This window comes from Gambusia affinis, linkage group LG19, assembly GCF_019740435.1.
Source record: "Gambusia affinis linkage group LG19, SWU_Gaff_1.0, whole genome shotgun sequence".
NCBI classification, from domain to species: Eukaryota; Metazoa; Chordata; class Actinopteri; order Cyprinodontiformes; family Poeciliidae; genus Gambusia; species Gambusia affinis.
In genome coordinates this window covers 14,984,029-15,005,954 of record NC_057886.1, presented here as the reverse complement: position 1 = coordinate 15,005,954, position 21,926 = coordinate 14,984,029, and the positions used below count along the sequence as shown (strand labels likewise).

Sequence of the window (21,926 nt, the reverse complement as noted above, 5' to 3'; positions counted from 1 at the left end):
TGAGAAACTATGAAGCACAAATGACTTCATGTTGTGGAAGTTGAGCAAGCAGCTGTGAGAATTTGAATTCCGATCAGAGAAATGAACTAAAGCAATTGAGAAAAATTGTAAGGTTCAAGTTGGTGATTCTTAATCGCTGGCTGAATGTTTGTTGTTACTGCAGGTTATTAGAAATCAAATAAGTGATTCACCACATACAGCCACAGATATCTTTAAATTGTTATCTTTAATATCCCACGGATTTCCCCCCACTAAAATCTCTGTCACATTCTTTTGTTGATCTTCATAGTATGAAATAGCCTATTTGGTTAATGGTTTGTACTTATATAACACCTTATCAAGTCCAGAGGATCCCAAAGCGCTTCACACTACAGTCATTCATCCCTTCACACACACACATCAATAAGTTACTTATGAACCAACAAGGAGCTTCATGTCCAGGAAAGCTTAGCAAACAGACCCACACACGCCTGCGAACAAGAAGTCATATTTCCTCTTCTGCATGTGACGTCACTGCAACCCGTTTTTCCTCTCTTCCTCCTTTTGCTCCTCCCCTCTTGTTTCCCGAACCTCGCCTGTATGTCCTCCCTGCTCTGACCTCATCACGCTTTTGTTGGGAAACAAAGAATGTCCAAGCATCTGTTTTGAGGAGAAATAAAGGCAGAGGGTGCCAAGACAGACAAGGAGGAAGGCAGGAGGAAGGCAGGAGGAAGCGTGCACAGTAATAGATATACAACTCACACAGAAACAGACAAACCGAGAGTTATAAACAGAACCTACCAGACTTAAACTGGTGAAGTTGTGACAGTTGAAATGTCACATGTAAATCCTGGGAGTTTGTTTCATTGACTTGCTTGTACCTAATCTCTCTGCACTTTGGCCTTTTTTCTGTTGTCTCAAAGAATGTCTTTGTTGTTTCAAGGTGGAACTGGTATTTCCTGTACATCCTGCCCAGTCACCACCAGGACCCACTCATCTCTCCCACAGCTTTATTCTCTCTCACTTAGGTAATCGTTTTCTCTCTCAAAATGAGAAACTGACCCTCCTAATTGTTCCTGTAAACAATTCAAATTTCAGATTCATAATTTTTGAGATTCCAAACAAATGCGTACACCTTAAAGAAAAAAAAACAAAAAGATTTTTTTGGTAAATAATTAATGCAGGAAGATGTGGCTTCACAATATCCCATTAGAGTTGATGAATAAATAAAGAGCAGAAAGGAAAAGATGAGGCTGCTGGAAAGGAAATGTGTTTTTTTGTTTTTTAGGGGGCTTTCTGGGAGGTGTGCTGAGAAATTCTGACACATTTTTTCTATTTATAATCTCTCCAGGAAATAAGCAAATTCTTGTCAGGGTTAAACTGCAGCATCGTTTTGCATCCATGTGAAAGACCCTATCCGTACAAAACCAGAGGATATATTATGAAATATTTATAGATCCTGCTACTGGCTCCATGTACAGACATTTTATATAATTATTTGGTTTGAGTCTGCTGTGTTTGCTCTGGCACCCCTAAAGGTGTGGAGTGCCCATCTAATACAAATATTGCATGAAGATTCTTTTATTGATATGCAAAAAGAGAAAATAACCCAATTTAAAATAACTGTTTTTGCAATTAATTATTATTTATGCCTATATCATTTCATTTATTACACATGGAGTAATCTGATGATGTTTAATTTTTGATAGAGAGAAACATGAAGACTTGATAAAACACGGTGCAGATATGTTTTCCCCAAATTATTATTCCTGTGGCTTGAAGACTTTTTTATTTTTCACTCTGTGATTAACCAGCTTCACTAAAGCTACAATATGTAACTTTTATTAAAAAATATTAATATTTTTTTTTACAGATTTTTTAAACATATTTGTTGAAATTGTCACAGATTATCTGTGTCATATATATCATGCATGTTACATATGACACAGAAAATCTGTGAAAAATATGTAGCTACTCTGCTTGCTCTCAGTGCCATCTAGAAACCATCAATCAAAGCCAGGAGGCGGGTCTTAGTGCTGTCAATTACAATCTTGCGTGGTACTGATCAACCTGCATGACAAGCTGCTAGCACAGCTTGTCATGAATGCTCAGACTAGTAAGCATGGCCATCAGTTACAGCAGATAAACAATTTGCCCGTAACAGTAAGATGTTTCCCCACCATTAGCACATTTAGCAGCAAGTACATGCGCTTGATTGACAGTACTGATACACTCCTCCTGACTCTGATTGACATTTCTTCAGATGACAATATATATACATATATATAAAATTTTATTTTTTAAATAAAAGTTTCATGCTGCACCTTTAATGGCTTTTTGTGGCCTATGCTTCTTGTGAAGATTGTCAATGACTGTCATCTGGGAAACTGTCAAATCAGTTGTCTTTCCCAAGATTAAATGGCATAACAAAGTCATTCAGCTGCAAAAGCGATATGATGTTTATTTTTTTTAAATAAAATAAAACTCGAAGTGTCAAAAAACGTATTTGAGTCTGATTAAATTGAATTAGGGGGTTTCCTCTGGCCAAAATCTTTTTAGTTTTTAACCAGTTTTCCAAGTTTAACCTTGTGTGGTATTCCTCAGCACGAACACCTGCTCTATTCAGGCCAGATACTTGTCCTGCCGGTCATTAAAGGGTTAAGTCTGACTCCGCATGCACCGAGCACTCCTCCCTCCCTCCCTCCCTCCCTTCCTCCCTTCCTCGTTCCCTCCCTGCCCTGCTCTCCATCCATTTTTTTCACTTTGCGTGTGTGTGTATGTGTGTGTGTGTGTGTCTCTTCTGCAGCCTGGATTTGAGAAATGCACGCGCAAGTTTAGTTTGAAAACAAACTATCGCGCTCAGTTTCACATTATTTCCGAGTGTGTGGGATTTTCCTCTGCGCTTTTAAACACCCACACTAGTTGTTCCCTATCCGAGAGGCAGCTCCGGGATATGTCGAGAGGCGGGGACCTCTCTCTTTCCACCTAAATCCTGGGACCCTGCTGACGCGATATGACATGAAGGTAAGAAGGGGGAGATGGGAAGAATTAGCCAAGTCTTCACGGGTGATTTTGTTTGCTAAGGTTCCGTCGATGTTTTAACTTTTAATACTCGGAAACATAGCTGAGTCACCGTCACATACTTTCACCTACGCGATCGTCCCACTTGACGCAACAATGGCACCAATCAGCCGTCCTGGTTTGGGACAGTAAGGACAAATAAGTCAGATATACTGCCCGGTTTAAATGTGTCTTCACGTTTGCTCTGAGAGTTTATTAGTCTGATTTGGAAATGATTTAATTAGGTTCACGAGAAAACCCGTGGCTTCAAGCGAGAATTCAGAGTACTTCATGATTTTAGAGGAAACTTTTTCAAAAAATAATTTCTCATAGAGCCATTGGTTTCACTGCGTTTTAAAATGTGAACGTCTGAATCGAGTTGCCAGCTCTGCCACAAATACTTTTGATTTACACAGAAGCACCCAGATTAGATGTAAAATAAGGCCTGAAGGAGAGTTTACCTGCCTCTATAGCTGATTAATTTTACTATACAGACTGCTTCGCTTTGCTAGATATATTTAAACACAATTTGTCAACCTTAATTGCTTTGAGGAGCAGCATCTCCACAGGACAGACTTGTTTTGAGCCGGATTTAAGGCATGTTGTCTGTTGCAGTTTGGTGACTTGAGTTTTAGGATTTAACATGAGGCCATTGTTTCACTCTTTCTACAGTATTATCTTATTTATTGTCTTATTGTACCTTCAATAAGACAATAATCACCAAAACTAGAAAATTCCTGAAGAAATTTAACTGGGGCCTGCCAAAGTGTGCCCGTCGGTTTGGACCCAGCGTTCTGATGCTAACAATTTGCATCAATGCTAAAGAAAGCTGCAATGTAATCAATAGCATGTGGAGAATCACAAGAATGTTAAGTAAGCTGGACATGCAACATTCAGTATGATAAAGCAAGTGCATTAGCTAAAATGAGCAAATATGCTAATATAAGCATAAATACTTTCAGTAGCATGTGGGGTATCATTAGAATGTTTACTGTCATTTACTTACTCCATTAAGTATACTAAACATGGCTAATAAGTCTGAAAAATAGAAAATAGCTTATTTAAGCTAAAAGGCTAATGCTAATGAACTGCCTTGCTGCGCAAGGCAGTTCCCTAACCTCGGATAAACAGATAATGCAGAATGATATCACTGCACCGCCTCCGGCGGTGCACTGTCCAGAGGGGCATTTTGAGGCTTTTATTTTGAAATTTGCAGTAAGCTTCATATTAAATGCCCACACTAATCCAATGTGTAAGAGTGCTTTGGATAAACCAGTCACATAAAGCCAAAAAGAGCAATTACATGATGTAAAAATTCCCAAGGCTTTTATTTTGAAATTTTTGTTAAGCTTCATTTGAAAGGGTCAAAGTCATCCCATGTGTAACAGTCATTGGATTAAATCAGTCATATAACGCTCAAAAATGCACTGACCTGATGTAAAAATTTTCAAGGGCTTTTATTTTGAAATTTTCAGTAAGCTTCATTTCAAAGGGCTAGACTCATCCCATGTGTAACAGTGACAGGGTTAAATTAGTTATATACAGCCCATAGCAGCAAGTTGTTCTAAAGGCCAGCTCAGTCCTCCTCTGTTTTAACTGAACTAGTAGTTAGAACTACAGTGATGCGTATTTGTAGTCCTCAGCAGCTCTCCCTGCTCTGGGTTCCGTTGCCATGGTAAATAATCCTCTCTGCCAGCTGTGAGTGAGACATCCAGGGGGAGACAATTCTCTGTTTGAGCCAGCCAGTTTGACTAAAAAAAGCATGGCAAAAAACTGTTTCCGTTCGAACCGTAATACATATTCGAAAACCGTTTGAAGCATATGAGAGGGCTATTTGTTCTCACATAGTCCGCCATTCATATCTCTACCTCACTCACAGTATTAACAGCGATGAGATAAAAAAGTGTGTGCCAAGGTCTGAAATTTATCAGAAATACATGGAAGTGAATCAGTGAGATCTGTCTGCTACCCTGGCGCATGACTTTGCTCTGAAGCACCTGGAGAGAAAACTGTAAGCGCTAGATAATTTTTGAAAACATTTGACCGGAGCAGGCAGCGTATCAATGTCATGACCAAGTTTGATACCAATCATGCAATATTTGTGAGCGTGAGGCGGAGTTAAAAATGATTTGGGGTCGAAATTTCACTCTGACTCTCACTCTAGCGGAGCGCCTTCACACTCTGATTTTTCCAAAAATCAAAAACTTTGGGTAAACAGAAAGAAGTTGTGGACAAACCATAATACATATTGACGTGCTGTCTTCACTTTAAAAGAGATCACGGACGTATCTACAAAATGAAGTTTGAATGGCGTCTCTACATAAGGTTATGACGACACAGAAAATCCTCAAAAATAGGGTATTTTCAGGATTTACTGGTTGCCTCGTCCCCTTGACGACGAGACTTGCACCTGGTGAGCTCGTTAGTGATTTTGGGGTCGTTTTTTTCTTTTTAAGTCGCCATGGTAACACCAAAAACCACCAAAAGTAATAGCTCCCGTACCGGGAACCAGCCGCACGGTTTTATAACACGTTTGTGGGTGGGCTCAGCTGCGAGCCGCATTAACGGTAACGGAAGAATAATAAATAATACGTATTAAAGAAACATTCTATTGGGTGTAGAACAATAGGTGCCTGCCATGCAATGCATGGAGGCAGTGACTGACTTGCTTCGCAAGTCAGTCACTGCTCTCCTTATGCATTGCTATGGGCAGGCCCCAATGACTCTTCTAACAGCTACAAAACAGTTCCACCAGAACAAACTGTTCCATCTGTTTATATAAACTGATAAATTTAGACAAAATAGTCACCGTTCAAAAAAAAGTGGCTAATTCGGCTCCTTTAAGGTTTGGTCTCTGTTAAAAGTTTTTGAAACTTCAGAAGCTGGAAACGTATACCTGGTGCTTTCTGATGTAATCAATCCAGAACAACAGGGAGGGTCAGTTTCTCTCCTTTCTGATAACACTCAGAGGTAAAACACGGGTTATTATATCAGCACATTATGTGGTTGTCTCTGCAAGGACGTTATTATTGGAGTTTAAATGGGAAGAAGAGTGCATGGTTAACGTTGTAGGAAACACTGAACTCTTTCAATCGCAATTTAAAAGTGACACTTTAGCTGCTTTTAGCTGATAATGACAAAAATGAGTAGCAATTGCGTGAATCCATTGTGATTAGCATGGTATCAGAGTAAAGGATCCAATTAGTGCTGTGTTTTTTGTTTTTATTTTCCAGAAGGACCACTGTTGGGGACGCCACTGAAGTTGCCAGGTTGTGTTGACATTCCTGCAGTTATCTGCTGAACTGAGCATTCACCTCGCCCAAGGCAGAGGGCTTGTCCTCCTGTTTGTTCTCCCCTTTGCCGCACGTGAGACACTGTAAGCCATCATGCAGAGTTCATCGCTTCGCCGGCAGATGAAAAACATGGTCAACAACTACACGGAGGCCGAGATCAAGGTCCGAGAGGCCACCTCCAACGACCCGTGGGGACCCTCTTCCACCCTCATGGCTGAAATTGCAGACTTGACCTACAACGTGGTGGCCTTCACCGAAGTCATGGGAATGGTTCTGAAGAGGCTGAATGATCACGGCAAAAACTGGCGCCACGTTTACAAAGCGCTCACGCTACTAGACTACCTGGTCAAAGCGGGCTCTGAGCGTGTGGCCAAATCGTGCCGGGATAACATATACACCATTCAGACGCTTAAAGACTTCCAGTACATAGACCGAGACGGACATGATCAGGGGATCCATGTCCGAGAGAAGGCTAAGCAACTGGTGGCTCTGTTGAAGGACGACGGGAAGCTGAAGAACGAGAGGAGCCAGGCACAGAAGACTAAGTCACGGGTGGGGAGAGGCAGCGCTGGAAACACAGTACGCCAGAGCGGGGACGACTTCAACAGATGCAGATCACCATCGTATAACTGTGAGTTGCCCCAATTTTTACAAAACAAGTGTTTATTTACCTCAAGCTGTCCTAAGTTGGTAAAAACGGACTGGAATGACACCTGAATGTTTCCTGCGGCATGTGACCCGTCATTGTTGAGGAATGTACAAATGATGAGTCAAAACATCATCAGATACATACTGTGATTGGGCTACTTATTTTTAACACTACGTATAGATTTCTGCCGACTTCTTACTTGTGAATCTTTACTGACATCCAATTGATTCTACTCTGATACTATCTTCTCAGGACGTATTAATGAAGCACTTGGTCTACTTGTTATGGTAAAATGTCAGTCAGACTCTCTCATCTGCATTCCTTTCATTCTCCTTAACCGTCATGTCAGCTAAACTGGATTTACAAAAGAAAGGGGCCCAGCTGGTGTCCGTCAGAAATGAAACCTCAGCTGTGATGACAGTACTGCCGTAATCCTGGTTGGTGGCGTACAGTGCCTAGCGAAAGTGCTCATTCTCATTGAACACAAAATTAAATTTCTGTTGATATGTGCAGTGGAGGGAATATTATGCTTTTTTAAAAAAAAGAAAATGTAAAAAAAAAAAAGCAAACAATGAAAAAGCTGCCCTGACTTTAGAGAGACACCTGTAGATCTTTCGGTTTGTGTCTCTACCAGCTTTGCTCATCGAGAGACTGAATTGCTTAAATAATAGCTCAAGCTATTGAATGGAGAGCATATGTGAATATTAATTTTCAAATCTTACTACAGATTCACAACTGTAAGGCTTTGCTCTAAAGTATCACACTGCAGCTATGGCTCTAAGTTAAGTATTATTACCCTGCTGGAAGGTGACCTTTGCCCCAGTCTCAAGTCTCCTTGCAGCCACTAACAGTTTTTTTTTTTTTTTCCATGATTTGACTTGCATTGATCTCCACCACCTTGTTTCACCACACAACTGTTATGCGCAGGGAGAGTTGCAGAGTTACACCTTCCACATTTTTGCTGTGTCCACGACATTTCTTGTGGAAAACTGCAAACTGGACGTAGATTTTGTTTTTTTCTTGCCACTCCTCCATAAAGGGCAGATTTGTGAAGTTCATAATTAGTAGTTGCTCTGTGGATAGATTCTCTATTTAGGTGACTTCTAAAGACAGTTTATTGCACTGGATTTTATTTAGCGATGTCAGAGTTGAGGGGGCTGAATTCAAATAAATGCTTAGCTATTCTTTTGTAATTGATTTGACCTTTTTGATCAATTGTACTATTTTGTGTTGGTCCATCAATTAAAAAAATAAATAAATAAAAACATGCTGAATATTGAAGTTATAACAGGGCAACTTTAGTAAAGTTCCTGAATACTTTTAGAAGGCATTGTAATGCTTAACTCAAGAACAATTATCTTTTAGTTCACTAAAGTACTTTTCTCGTACACAGACAAAACTTTGCTCATCACACTAAATTTACATGGTCAGTAATTAAATGTTGAAAGCTTACGATAATGTACTTTTTGTCTATTCTGAGATTAGGTTTTCATCTCAGATTAAAATCTGAGATAAACATTAAAAACTGCCAGGTTTTAAAACTGAGATAAACATTTTCAATGTTTTTAAAACTCTGCAGTTTTAAAAACATTTCTTCCTTTTGCCCCCAGTAACAAATTAAAAAAAAGATTGGTGAAAGTAATCTAAACAATAAAATGCAATGCAAAGATTGGGATTTGCAAATTTTTATACATATACAATATTGCTAAAATTAGATCTAAGCAAAGACGTTTTTAATAAAGTTTAGAGTTGATTCATTATGTTTTGTTGAAATATGGTAAAACTGAAGGTATGTAAACTGAAATAGATGTACCCTGGCTTTTAAATGAAAAATAAAAAAATATCTGACCTTGTTAGAGACAGAGAAAAGTGGGAAAAACACTGAATCAGTCAATTTTGGCTGTAAAAACAATGATGAATCAACATCAAACATAATCGACTATTTCAGTGTGTTTTTAGTGACAGTAATCAATATCTAAGACAAGTGACCTTTCAATGTTGATTTAATTGCTGTTTTGTTTTATAGACAGACTAAATTTCACTTCAAACACTTTTTACTTCCGATTTTTTTCCTTGTACTGAAAGTTTCTCTTTGCTTGATTTGTAGAAAGCTTTGATGTCACTGATTTATCAGTGATTGCAAACAACTCAAACCACATGATGTGAAAGCCACAATCCCCTTGTAAACATGTTTTTCTGTGGTATATAATTATACTTTCGTTCTCATGTTGACTATGTGGTTTTTATAAAGGTTGTTGCAGCAGACCTTTGATTTCATAAAACACCACTTTCCTCCAGTGATTTTCTCAGCTTGTTTGATGAAACGAACACAGATGTGTCCTCAGAAAGTATCTCAGTGTTTACTAATCAATTTATCCTTTTGTCGAGCGAATCTTCGACATTCCTTGCCTGTACTTATCTGGGCTTTAAGCTTTGGGTTTTGATGCTACAGGATTGGTTTGTTTCATCTTGTCAATACCATAGTTAGCATGGATTTTTTTTCCCCCAGATAGAAATCCATTTATCCATTCACAATTGTTTTCTACATCTGTGTAATCCTAGTGGGAGGGGCGGGGGTGCCGATCTCCAGCTGTCAGAAATGCTGATGGATGATGTAAGGGTTAGGATGTTGGCAGATATTCATTTTTAGTAAGTAATTCAGATCAGATTGAGCAGCAGTAATCTGGAAATGATTGGTTTCAGAGATCTCAGTTTGCCAGAATTCGGCCTACTTCCTTATTTTAGCCCAGTGACCTACAGCCTGGCACCCAGACTGGTTCAGTGCCAAACTTTCCTCAGTGAGTTCCCCAAATCTACACATGCGTCCTGAGACCCTCTCAGAGGTTACGGGGTAAAAAGGTGGGCCCGACTCCAAATCCAATGCATCCATTCCTCTCCCCCCACCAGCAACCTCACTCTCCACACAGCAGTGCCATTGTTTTCGGCCCAGGCAGAACTGGGCAGGCTGTGGCGAGCCATGCCAGCTAAGGCCCGAAACAAGAGCCAATGGAAAATTAACATGCAACAACAGTTCTGTCTCTTTCCTGACCTTAAAAATCAGCCTGTATGGTTTTCTTTCCCTTTCTTTTTCCTTCGGTAAATCTTTCTACCTCCAAACCAGTGTTCCCAAATCTCTTGATAAAACTCACTCTGCTCTGTCTCTCCTTCTAGCCTCCATTGCAGCCTCCCCTTCATCTCGACTTGACCCAGACCTCGAGCAAGCCATTCCAGCATCTACTGGAGAAGAGGAGCTGCAGCTGCAGCTGGCTCTGGCAATGAGCCGAGAAGAAAGTGAAAAGGTACCTCGAACGGACATAACACACACACACACGCACGCACGCTCACACACACACCAGCAGAATACGAAACTCCTGCCTTTCCAGGACACGTGTCGAACAGAGAGAGAGAGTTCTTAGCTGCGCTGCCTTCTAAAATTGCTTCAGCCTCGTAAAACATTAAACAGCTCCTGCTCACTCACTTTTTCTGCCTGTCGTCCGTGCCACCATTTCCTAGAGATGAAAGTGATGCAATTGTGCATTTATCAGTGATGGGACTTTGACCAATCAGTGTGAGTGATGCCGAAGAATGAGTAATCTGAGAGTGAGCAAGTGAGGAGCCAAACAGGAAATGTGCATCGATCCACTCCAGAGGACCCACATTCTGCACTGGTCTGCATAGGAAGGGCAGCGTTTGAGATATTTATGTGCTAGTTTATGCGAAAAAAGTTTAGACCAAGTCAAACAAGGTGAGCTCTAATGAGAAATTGATTAGCAAATATTTCCTTTTTGTGTTTAACAAAAAAAAAAAAAAAACTTATCGCATTGTTCAAATGATTTCCCCATGAACTCAGTGATAAAATGCCTGGAATGTCTCCTTTTGATCAATCTTCCCCCTAATCATTCCTACTCGACTCTAGCCACCTCCCACAGTGGGAATTGATGAGCAGACTCAGCTCCAGATCGCAATGAAACTCAGCAAAGAGGAAGCACAGAAGGTAAAAGTAAACCTGGACCAGGGATGAGCCTGCCTTTGTCTTGCAGCACTTCACCTGTTGCTCTGCAACAACCAGCTCCATGCACTCTCCCCTTCTTTTCCCCTATAGATCTGACTCATAATATCCATCATTTCATCACTTTTTAAACTAGACGAGGTCATGTTCCTCCAAAGACTGACCACCTGACTCATAATATCCATCATTTCATCACTTTTTAAACTTGACGAGGTCATCTTCCTCCAAAGACTGACCACCTGACTCATAATATCCGTCATTTCATCACTTTTTAAACTGGATGAGGTCATCTTTCTCCAAAGAATAACCACATCTATACTCATCCTTCTTTACATACTAACCACTAGATTTCTGCTTTTAATTCCATTTGGTTGAGGTCGACACATCAGATACTCTGGCCTGGTGCTGAAAGGATTGAACCCTTCACCTTTATGTGAATGCTTACTCAGTAAAATTGCATGCAGTTAATAAAGAGGATGTCCAAGCTTTGTTTTTGCGCTGATTGTAATTTAAATCTTGCTTACTTCCCCCTTCAGCCAGTGAAGCGTGCACCCCCTCCTGCTGTGGAAATGGACGAGGATGCCCAGCTCCAGTTAGCCTTGAGCCTGAGCAAAGAGGAACACCAGCAGGTAGTCATGACTGTTTAACTTTTGGTCAACTTTAACTTCCTGTTTAACGCTTTATGTTTTCAAATGATATGTTTTCGGCTGCATTTCCTGCATTTCCACAAGTCATTTGTCTATTTTTATTCAGTTTTTATGTGTCTTTAACACACTGCAACACAATGGATCTGCATTGTGACAGTGATGCTCTGCACTCTGCGCCCTTTAACCAGAGAACTCTCTACTTTGTGCCAACTGTGTGCATAGGCCGCCCCGGGACAGCGCAGTGTCATAAATATAGCATAATGTGACAATATGTGTATTTTGCCCAAAGCCGTCCTGCTGAAAGGCATCCATGTGTCTGTATCTGTTTTTAGGAGCAGCGCACTCGCCGAGGAGATGATTCTGATTTCCAGAAAGCCTTGGAGGAGAGCAAACGTGAAATGAAGGGAAAAGGCGGGGTAAGAGTTGAGTTTTGACATTTTATTTCCTTAAAGAAAGTAGAGGGTGATAATTTTAGACGTAAGCGTATGTGTATAGACTCTACTAAAAAAAAGTCATTTATTAGAGTAAAACTTAAAATTGTATTATGCCACTGATTAAAAATGTACAAACTTGTAAAATAACCTACAAAAAGTGTTATAAACCCATAGAAATAATAGGTTTATCACCTTTCTTATTTGTGTCTTCAGACGGCCTTCATGGACCTGGTTGATATTTTCGCGGTACCTAAAGATGCACCGCCTAGTGACATTCGCTGGAATAACACTTCACACCAGGCAGCAGCTGGAGCCAGGGCCACAGACCCCTGGGACTCTCTAGGTGAGCCTTGAGTACACTTAACAATCTATTCTGCATCAAAGAACGACCAAAATATTTACTTATTAGATGTTATTAGAATGTGGAGACGTGCCTTAAGGAGTGACTGAAATCAGAAGTGGTTCTACAAAGTACTGATTGGGGGAGAAGTTGTCAACTAACGAAGTAATAGATTAATCTTTAACTGGAGTATACAAACTCAAAAAAAAAAGGCTATTTAAGAAGAACCTACTCAGAGCAGTAACTAAGCCAAAACTGCACAATAAATACATTTATATTTAAGGTAAAAAAAATAAGCATAAAGGAATCCCTGATCTGTAAATATGTTATAACCAGCAGTCCTCAAGTGGCATAGTTTTAGCTTCACCAGGTTCAAACTCTGTAAAAAAGAAAAAGATAGAAAAAACTCCTACTAAACACCTTTGGCTATCCAATCATTAATGGGTAAGTCCAAAAACGAATGAATTAATGTACAAACGATCAATCACACACATTAAAGGGTTGCTGTTGCATTTTTGGCAGCAAAATATTCATTTTGTTACTTAAAAAAGGAATTGAAAAAGTTGATTATTTGCATGTTCTAAATGTATATTTTATATTGTATAAAAAAGGCTTACCGGTAAGTGGTTACAAGAAAATTCTGCACAAATGGGCAATTTAAAAAAAATCTGATTACCATAACCATCTGAATAATCAAAAGAATAATCCATTGCTAAAATAATTGTTAGTTGCTGCCCCCGAGATTGAGCGCAGTCCACACTTTCCAGATTTTCTGTTGCACAGCATTTTGAAAACCATACTTTACTTTTCACTTTAGAACTATGTGCCACTTTGTGTTGATTGATTACAAAAAAAATCCACATATCTATTTATGTTTGTAAACATAACAAAGTGAGAGAAGTTTGAACTGTATAAATATTTCTGCAATTGTGTCAAAATATCCTTGCACAATCAGTGATTTTCATACACAAATATACCTTTTTAGGTGCAATGTGTAGCTAGACTCTTTGTTGATGGCAATTTTGCCCTCCATTTTGCTGATGACAAAAATGTTTTTTCTGCCGTTTTCTCAAAAGAAGACAAGACTCCAAGAGCTGATTCCCCCTGGATGGTGCCACCTTCCCAAAGCCCCCCACCACCGTGGGAACCTCCAGCGTACCCTTGGGAGGCGCTCCAAGACAACATCTCCATACCCAAAGCCCAAGATTGGACTTCTGGTGAGTGTGGGTCATCAGACACTCATACATCTCAAAAAAGTAAAGTAAAAACGTCACAAGTTGTGGTTTATCCACAGCATCCTCTGGAGTTGATCCGTTCTTGGCTCCGTCTGACAAAACGGCCACTAAAGGAGCATTCATGCAACCTCCACTTCGAAGTGGAAGCCCTTCAGGTAATGTTTTTCTTTCACTCAGTCTGTAGTGGGTTTTGCGTGTCCCACATTCTTACGTTGCTGCTTGTCTCTCCTGCTAGATGGGGATCTGTTTGACGAAGCAATGGATGGCGGCCATGCGAGTATTAACGGTCAAGATGAGGACAGTTCTGACCTCTTCAATATGTCTGGTCTTAGAGACAGCCTTGCCAACACTAACCCTCGTACATGCAGGACACCGGAGTCATTCCTCGGTCCCACTGCTGCTTCCTTGGTAGACCTTAATGTGCTCATTCCAACAAATCCTCCTGCAAAGACCACAAACCCATTTTTAGCAGGTATTTTGGCACTACAAATGTTTGCACAACTACAGCTGAGAGCAGATAGTACACACCCTGTACATTGTTACTTGCTGTTTGACATTCAACCATACCAAAAAAAAAGAGTAGACTAATGACTTTTTTTTTTTTTTTTTTTTGGTTCAGGTCTTAGTGCTCCTTCAGCTGTCAATCCATTCCAAGCCGAGCAGCCAAAAGTCAGCCTGAATGAAATGAGCTCCAGCTTTGCCTCTCCGGTTTCCCAGAGCACCTCTCTGCCATACAGTGCCTCACTGCCCCTGCCCATGAGCCACCAGGGTGCCGCCATACCTTCGTCACTCACCCACCCCACTCCACCTGGTCTGGAGCTGCCAGTGAAGCTCCCTGAGCCTTTGTTGCCCTTCTCCTCAGCCAGCAACGAGGAATCACAAGCTTCACAAATCAACATAAACCCATTCTTATAATGACCCTCCAAACTGGGCTAGAAAAATGAGGAATGCTCTTGGAATAACGCTCATTTTGCAAACCAAACCGCAGCCCTAAAGACTTGTCTGAGAAGCGCATTATTAATGGTTTTTATATCGTTGTATACAACAGTAATGCTTATATTGTCGCAAGCTAGTTCTGCTCCTCCACCACAACCAATGAAAGCTGTTGTACTGTTTTTAATGGGTAACAATTTCAAACAAAACAGAAGCACACTTTGATATTACTTTGTTGTCCATGAGCTATGTGGTTAGTGCTGAGCCTCAGATCTCTTGCAACAGGCAACAGCTGCCCAGTGCCTGAAACGCTCCTGCATCAACTCATTTACCCGATGAATCTTCTTTGGACCAGAAATGATTGGTTTATTCAATGTGTATATATATATATATATATATATATATATATATATATATATATATATATATATATAATTGTGGGATTAAACTACCTATTGTGTTTTCAATTCCCAATATGCAAGATGGCGTCAGGAATGTAAAACCATTTGCTTGTTAAAACACTAACTAATGAAATACAGCAGCAAATCTGCAACCATTTATTTTTATTCAGAATGATTTACTCTGATTTTCCGTCATCTCCTCTGTTATCAGAAGTACATTTAAACAGAAAATAATCACCCTAAGTAAAAAAACAAGCACAAAACAGTTTGAGTCTTTGTTTTGCTTTTACATGCAAGTGGGTAAAATCCCGATAAAACTTAAAGGAACATCTAAATCTCATGTAAATCTCTCAATATTAAAAAAATAAATACAAATGTACAGAATTAGTAGCATCAGTTTAATTAAATCAAAGCGCTCCAGAGACCAGTGAAGAAGAAAAGTATAGATGTTGGCAAAAAAATCCATAAACATTTATGCTGTACCCCAATACTGATACTGGTATATAAACAAGTTACCACATAAATGGGTGCATCTTACTAAATTTTTATATCACTGAAAAAAAACCTTTATAAATTAGAATATAAAAGAAGCTTACATAGATCTGTTATACTCATTAGTAATTTTCACTGTTTACTTGCAGCTAAAGAAAAAAATAACTTTAAATATAATATATGGACTGGATAGCTGATTCAGCAGCTGTGCAGCAGAGTGGCACCATGAGTGAACATAACAAATGGTAATTTCTGAAAAGCAGAAAAACTTAATGGAAGGAAAAGATTCACTGACCAAGTCCTGACCATGAGCAGTTTGTTTTATTTGTTATATTATTTTGGGTTAGCACTAGATTTTAGCTAGATTTAACAGAGGAATAATCCACTGCCAGGTTTTAAAACAGTCCACTTTCTCCCCTCAATAATTCCTTTTTTTGTGCTTTATGTGCAATTCAAGTCATTGACCCAGTTCTGTTGAAAGAACTTAGATTTATGCCAGAAACTAATTTTAGTGATGAATCTTCCTTCTGCACTTTGATCAACACCTAGAAAATTATCCATTTCATCCATATGTGTACCTTTATCTAGCTCTGTATTTTTTATAGTGGCCTTCATTTTCTGGCCTATAAATAAACACAAAGAGTTGTACTTTGCTTTCCTCTACACAGCACATCATCTCAGAGCGATTGTAACCTACTTCTGCAAACATTTGTACTTCTTTTTGTGTCTTTCTCTGCATAATGGTTTCCTCACTCGTTAGTTGGGATGTTTTATAACAATATTCTAATAATATGCAAAATGTGGTAACATTAATTTTATGCAATCTGTAACTGCACAATAAGCTTTTAATAATTTGTAATTTGAACCTCTAGAACCAGTAGTTAACTGCCTCTGGGTACAGTATTTTTATTGACAAGTCACACTCCTTTTTCTCCCTCATTCATAAACCATTAAAACTTAAGAGAGTTTAAGTCAAACACACGTCTATATTTGGATTCATAATATTTAGCCCTAGCTTGCGGTTATATTACTGCTCATTAGGCAGGAATGAATTAGTTGGAGCGACTTGTATAAAAGAAAATTGGCAGATGTAACCTAACCGACGTTACTGAGCAAACATCACAATGATTACTTCATACAACCGTACTTTGTCCAGCAAATAATAGGACAAATTTCCCTCTTAAATTTCACTTCTTAAAAGGTTTGCAGCCCATTTTCTTTTTCTTTGTCCAGCATTAAATGTGGCATCAAATCACCTGAAATCAGAGTCGTTGCTGTAGACTGGGAATCTTGATGTAAAGTGTCTAGAAGGCTTCTTCGAGTTCTCAGAGGAACGTCTCAGTAAAATCTCAAGCACACGTCACTTGACTGTGACAGACTCCAGCCACCCCAGCACCTCTTGCAAACCCTGTCCAGAGCGGGCACTGGCCTCCAGTGTTGTGATAGGCTGAGGAGCCGATGCAATGATGTCATCCATTCTGAACAGTGACTTTATCTCTGTGAGGCTCATGATACAAGGCATGTCTCTGGAAAAGATTGGAACGAAACATCAGCAAATACAACATAACTCTATCCAAGACACAAGGCTGGGAAATTGGATCTTGAACTGACTTCATATGACAACTTGCTCATCTGGACTGATGTGGATGTAATACCTCTTGTTGAAGAGAATAAGCACAGAGGTACTGCGCAGAGGCTCAGCAGAGAGCACAGACAGCAACTGGATACAGGAGGAGGATATCTGGACAATGTTGGCTGAATCCACCATGAACTATACAAAAAAGAAATAAAGATTCTAACTAAGAAAACAGTACTTTTTCTTAAATTGTTAAAGTAAATAATACAACGTATACAAAGCCCATACAATAACAGAGAAGCAGTCCTGGAAGTAACTGGGCCATATAGGCCCCATACAGCCCCCAATTTCCCTCACTGTCACCTTCTTCTTTTTCAAGATCAGGTCTGTTAGGTTGGTTCCTACCTGCAGAAGAACAAAAAGTGTGTTGACATTGTAAGGATAATGTGCAGTCAGAGGTGACCCAAGAGTTTATGTATGGCAACCAAAACAGAAACGGATCATAGAACCTTACAGCTACCATTTCTTATTTCTTTCTGCATATCATTTATAATTGACTATTTGGATACAAAATTGGAGACAAAATTATTATCCCCTCCCATGAACATGCCATTGTTTTCAAATTACTCTCTCAGCGCTATTAAAAGAATTTTAAACAGTTTTTTTGTTTTTTAATATCCTAGGCTTATTTTGGATGCTTAGGAACATTTTCCCACAAGAAAAGCTTTTGTCTGTCTTTCATTCACATATTTTTCTTTCACCTTGACAAGAACCTTCCAAGTTCTACACACATTTAAACCCTCATTCACTGCAGATGGGGTGTTCTTTGGGGTTTTAAGCCTCTTCATCTCCTCTTCATATCTTCTCCAAACATAAACAATATTTTTATGGCCAAGAAAACACTAGAAGAAATATAAATATACTTCTTGTAACCTGTTAGTATGGGGTCCAAACTGCTAAGTTTGATTATTATTTGAGCCAGTTAAGAATGGTGTAGCATGAAAACCAAGTCTAGCATGTTCATATATAATATAAAACAATATGCTTACTGTGGGAAGAGTCGATGGAGGCGAACCCATTTCGCATGAACCATGTAAACTGATCAGTTCATAAACCTGTAAGGAAACATAACCAAAAAGGAGCAACTGCTGTGGCTTAAATTTATCTGTAAAAACATTTTTTTATGTTAGAAATGTCCAGGTCTTATATTCAGAGTTATTTCTCAAGCTATAAAACATATTCCATGCAAGTTCTGTCTGTCAACAGACGTTTAAAACCCATTTTACAGCAGGCTAATTGCAATAGCTACATTAGCTATTAGCATGTTGTAAATCCTGCTTCACTTTAAACATTCAAACGAGCATAAAGGATATTTTGTAGGCGTTTAAGTAATAAAGTCTTTCCAACACCAGTTGCCCCAAGAAGCAAACACACTTCTTTGCTGGTCATTTTTCGTTTTTCTGCATGGAGGCAGCAAGTCAAGACCGTAGAATCATGTTTTTATAGTCGCCTCATTTGGCAACCATAGTGACACTCACGTGATTATAGTACTCAACCGTAATAGGTCGAAATAGAATTCAATCATCTCATGGCGCCCTCTGATTGGTCGTAACATAATCCGTAAAAATAATACGGAAACAAAACAATTCTCTCCACGGTTCTCTCATGCTCTATAGAGTGCTCGTTGATTTAGACGACGGAAGCTGTCAGAGAGACGGGCTCTGGTCTCCTGACCTGCATTTGTTCGTTACAATTTTGTGATTTTACACGGACAAGCTATAGAAGAACACCATGGAAGCTAAATTAAAGAAAGAGCTGGGGACAAATATGCTGAAGTCAACTGGACACGCAGGCGGGGGATGCATCAGTGAGGGCCATAGTTACGACACTGATCACGGCAGAGTGTTTGTGAAGATCAATCACAAAAGCGGGGTATTTAGTTGTTTTTTTTTAAATCATTCTGATTAATAAACTGTTGTTTAATTTGGGTTTTAATCTAATTTGCAATATGTGCCAAATTCAGGCCAGTGAAAAAACAAATGTGTTCCAACTCTGAATGCATTTGTAGTGCTGTGCAGTTACTTTTCGAATGATAATAATCCACACCGCGAACCTGGAAAATACAAGAAACTTGTCGAATGACACTGATCAGCGACTACGTTTGCTTTTTTTTTTTTTACAGGCCAAGTTGATGTTTGATGGAGAGATGTCGAGCCTGGAAACAATTTTAAAGACAGAAACTGTCAAAGTCCCGAAACCACTGAAAGTGATTGAGCTTGACACAGGAGGCTGCGTGTTTGTGATGGAGCATCTGGACATGAAAAGTCTTAACAAGTGAGAGCTCCTTACTTGTATTGGCAGTGCTTTGTAGTAGAAAGAAGCATTAAAACATGTTGTCAAGTTACAACTTTAAACTTCAATGTTTTTTTTTGTGTTTATGTTTTCCATAAGTGAATACGATGTTTGATTGTGGTGTGAAAAAAAATGATTCATTATTTTTCCCTTTTTTACAAACAGAAATGTATTGTGAATTTGTATTGAGCCATCTGGGTCAATGCTTTGTGGAGCCACCGTTAAGTTGCTATTTTTGCCTCTAGCTGTTGTACTTTTCTTTAGACTTAACAATTATGCACTACTTTATGTTGGTCTATTCTTGAATTAGACAGTGAAATACATTACTGTTTGTCGGGAGTAACTTTATGTTCCTAAAAGTAATTTGTGTCAAATCCACTGAGCAGGTACTCTAAACAGCTGGGAGAGCAGCTGGCAGATCTGCACCTTCACAACAAAAGACTGTTGGAAAAACAAAATAAAAAGCAGCAAACAGTGGGTAATTTACTTGAACTTTATTCCAGTGCATGCAAACAATAGGCCACTCTGCACATTTTCAATGCCGTAAATGTCAATTTTTTTTATTTTCAAATTTCACTTAGTTTTTTTAATGATATGTCTCCCTTTGCAGGTAAAGGGGCTGGACACGCCGAGATGGATCCTGTTGAAAAATTTGGCTTTGGTGTAAATACTTGCTGTGGGTATATAGCACAGGTAAAAATGTGTATCTACATAATGTATTGGTAAACAATGGCATCAGAATCCTTATTTGTTTTCCTTCATGTCTTTAGAAAAATGAGTGGCAGAGCGACTGGGTGCAGTTTTACTCCCAACAGAGGCTGGAGTACCAACTGAACATGGTGGAGAAATCGTATGGAGATCGGGAGGCCAGAGAGCTGTGGGCAAAACTGCAGGTACACTGATTATTAGAACATTTCTTTAAATCCTTGTAACACCCTATGATATCTGTTAATGTAATGCATAAGTTGTCCCTTCATTACAGCTGAAGATCCCTGAGTTTTTCACCAATGTGGAGGTCGTCCCTGCCCTCCTCCATGGAGACTTATGGGGGGGCAACGTGGCAGAAAGTGCAGATGGCCCAGTCATCTTTGACCCAGCTTCTTTCTATGGCCATTCAGAGTTTGAGCTTGCTATTAGTGGGATGTTTGGTGGCTTCAACAACTCTTTCTACTCTGCTTACCATGATAAGATTCCCCAAACACCAGGGTTTGCACAAAGAAACCAGCTCTACCAACTCTTCCATTACCTGAATCACTGGAATCACTTTGGAGGTGGTTACAGAGGCTCTTCGATAAGGATTATGAAGAATTTACTCAAATAAAAACTCTCAGTTTCAATTAAAAAATGGTTTAAAGTCTTATCATAAGACAGGTAATATCTAGATTTTTTTAGATAAAAAAAAAAAAAACATATGGCAAAGAATGAAAGTTACTGAACATTCTAAAAGATTATAAAATATCTAACTGCATGTTGGAATTTCTTAGGTGTTGTATTGAAAATGGAGAAAAAATATTTGCATAGTAAAAACAAATATGTTGCAATACTCTGCTGTATTATACACTATGTGTGATTCCATGATTTAAAACAGTAGCTAAATAAATGAAATGCAGGTTTCTCCAAGGTCATTAAACTCGGCTTGGCAGAAGAACAAACACAAAGTATTGATCTGCTTGGGTGAAGGTATGAGAGGTGTGTTTCCTCTCATCTATTTTTTTATTACATGCAGTTGTCCCAAAGTAAATTACACTCAACAATGATTGCAGTTCCTGGTATTTTAAAGATTTGACATATGCGGTCTTGCAGTCTCCATAGTCTTTCTCCATGATCCTGATATGCATTGGCTGTTATACTTTTTGCTATTAAACTAATAATAAATTATGCAATGATTTCAAGCATTTGTCTGAACTAAGTTTTATTTGTTATTATTGTTTCACTTAGCATGTTAAAATCAAAATAAAATGTCTTTATTACCATAAAGAAGCCAGGAATAAGTACGGGCTTTTGTGGGTTAATAAAATGCTTTGACATTCTTCTTGGCGTTGTGTCAGGAAGACATGCAGTAGCCAACCTTTGAGAAACGGCCATCTCGCGGCTCGGCCCTGCTGCATTTTGTCTTTTTTTGAATCCAATCACTCGCCGTAGCAAGGCGTGGCGTTTCGAAGCACATCCACTGAGGGGAATTCCGACTCTTGCTTAGGATTCAGATAATTTGATTCAGTTCAGCAGCAACTCTTCCAAAATGGCTTTTTATTCAGAGACCTCTACGTCTTACAAACGAGTCGGGTTTGGAAATTGAATTAGCATATGTGCAAACACACATATGAGGATTTATGGCATTGTTCACAAGAATAAGTTTTTGGCTTGAATAATTTAAATCTGTCAGATTTTAAGATGACATGGGTTTGACTTTTTAATTTTTTTTTACTGTACTGTAATAGGAAAACCACAGTGTCTAAAATACAAAAAACAAAACAAAAAGCAAATAATATGTAAATAAATATGTAGTTCTAGGAAAACTAATAAAAA

The 21,926-nt window shown here is 39.0% G+C and overlaps 3 protein-coding genes across 8 annotated transcripts; 2 read left to right on the top strand and 1 right to left on the bottom strand.

The window, feature by feature from the left end:
- Positions 1-2,699: 2,699 nt before the first annotated feature.
- On the top strand, positions 2,700-15,245 carry epn3a (epsin 3a). Of its 5 annotated transcripts, none has more exons than XM_044099836.1 (11): positions 2,700-3,003; positions 6,273-6,963; positions 10,153-10,280; positions 10,898-10,975; positions 11,527-11,619; positions 11,970-12,053; positions 12,285-12,414; positions 13,488-13,628; positions 13,706-13,801; positions 13,882-14,118; positions 14,266-15,245. In XM_044099836.1, the coding sequence occupies exons 2-11, from the start codon at positions 6,426-6,428 to the stop codon at positions 14,559-14,561; spliced, it is 1,821 nt and encodes a 606-aa protein (XP_043955771.1). In that variant the 5' UTR covers positions 2,700-3,003; positions 6,273-6,425; the 3' UTR covers positions 14,562-15,245. The 5 variants fall into 5 exon arrangements, with proteins under 5 accessions (XP_043955771.1, XP_043955774.1, XP_043955773.1 ...); XM_044099838.1 differs by having other exon boundaries at positions 2,701-3,003; positions 13,491-13,628; XM_044099837.1 differs by lacking the exon at positions 2,700-3,003 and adding an exon at positions 3,034-3,188.
- Positions 13,969-18,584, bottom strand: arl16 (ADP-ribosylation factor-like 16). Of its 2 annotated transcripts, XR_006369052.1 has the most exons (6): positions 18,422-18,562; positions 18,098-18,153; positions 17,337-17,453; positions 17,128-17,243; positions 16,729-16,998; positions 13,969-14,088 (listed from the first exon to the last, which is right to left on the bottom strand). XR_006369052.1 is itself a non-coding variant. In XM_044099843.1 (5 exons), exons 1-5 carry the CDS (start codon positions 18,495-18,497, stop codon positions 16,833-16,835), a joined length of 480 nt encoding a protein of 159 aa, XP_043955778.1. In that variant the 5' UTR covers positions 18,498-18,584; the 3' UTR covers positions 15,383-16,832. The 2 variants fall into 2 exon arrangements, 1 of the variants encoding a protein (XP_043955778.1); XM_044099843.1 differs by lacking the exon at positions 13,969-14,088 and having other exon boundaries at positions 15,383-16,998; positions 18,098-18,163; positions 18,483-18,584.
- Positions 18,585-18,692: 108 nt separating this feature from the next.
- Positions 18,693-21,292, top strand: LOC122821702 (fructosamine 3 kinase related protein). Its single transcript, XM_044099842.1, has 6 exons — positions 18,693-18,980; positions 19,231-19,382; positions 19,787-19,878; positions 20,011-20,093; positions 20,171-20,293; positions 20,383-21,292. The coding sequence occupies exons 1-6, from the start codon at positions 18,840-18,842 to the stop codon at positions 20,719-20,721; spliced, it is 930 nt and encodes a 309-aa protein (XP_043955777.1). The 5' UTR covers positions 18,693-18,839; the 3' UTR covers positions 20,722-21,292.
- Positions 21,293-21,926: the final 634 nt, after the last annotated feature.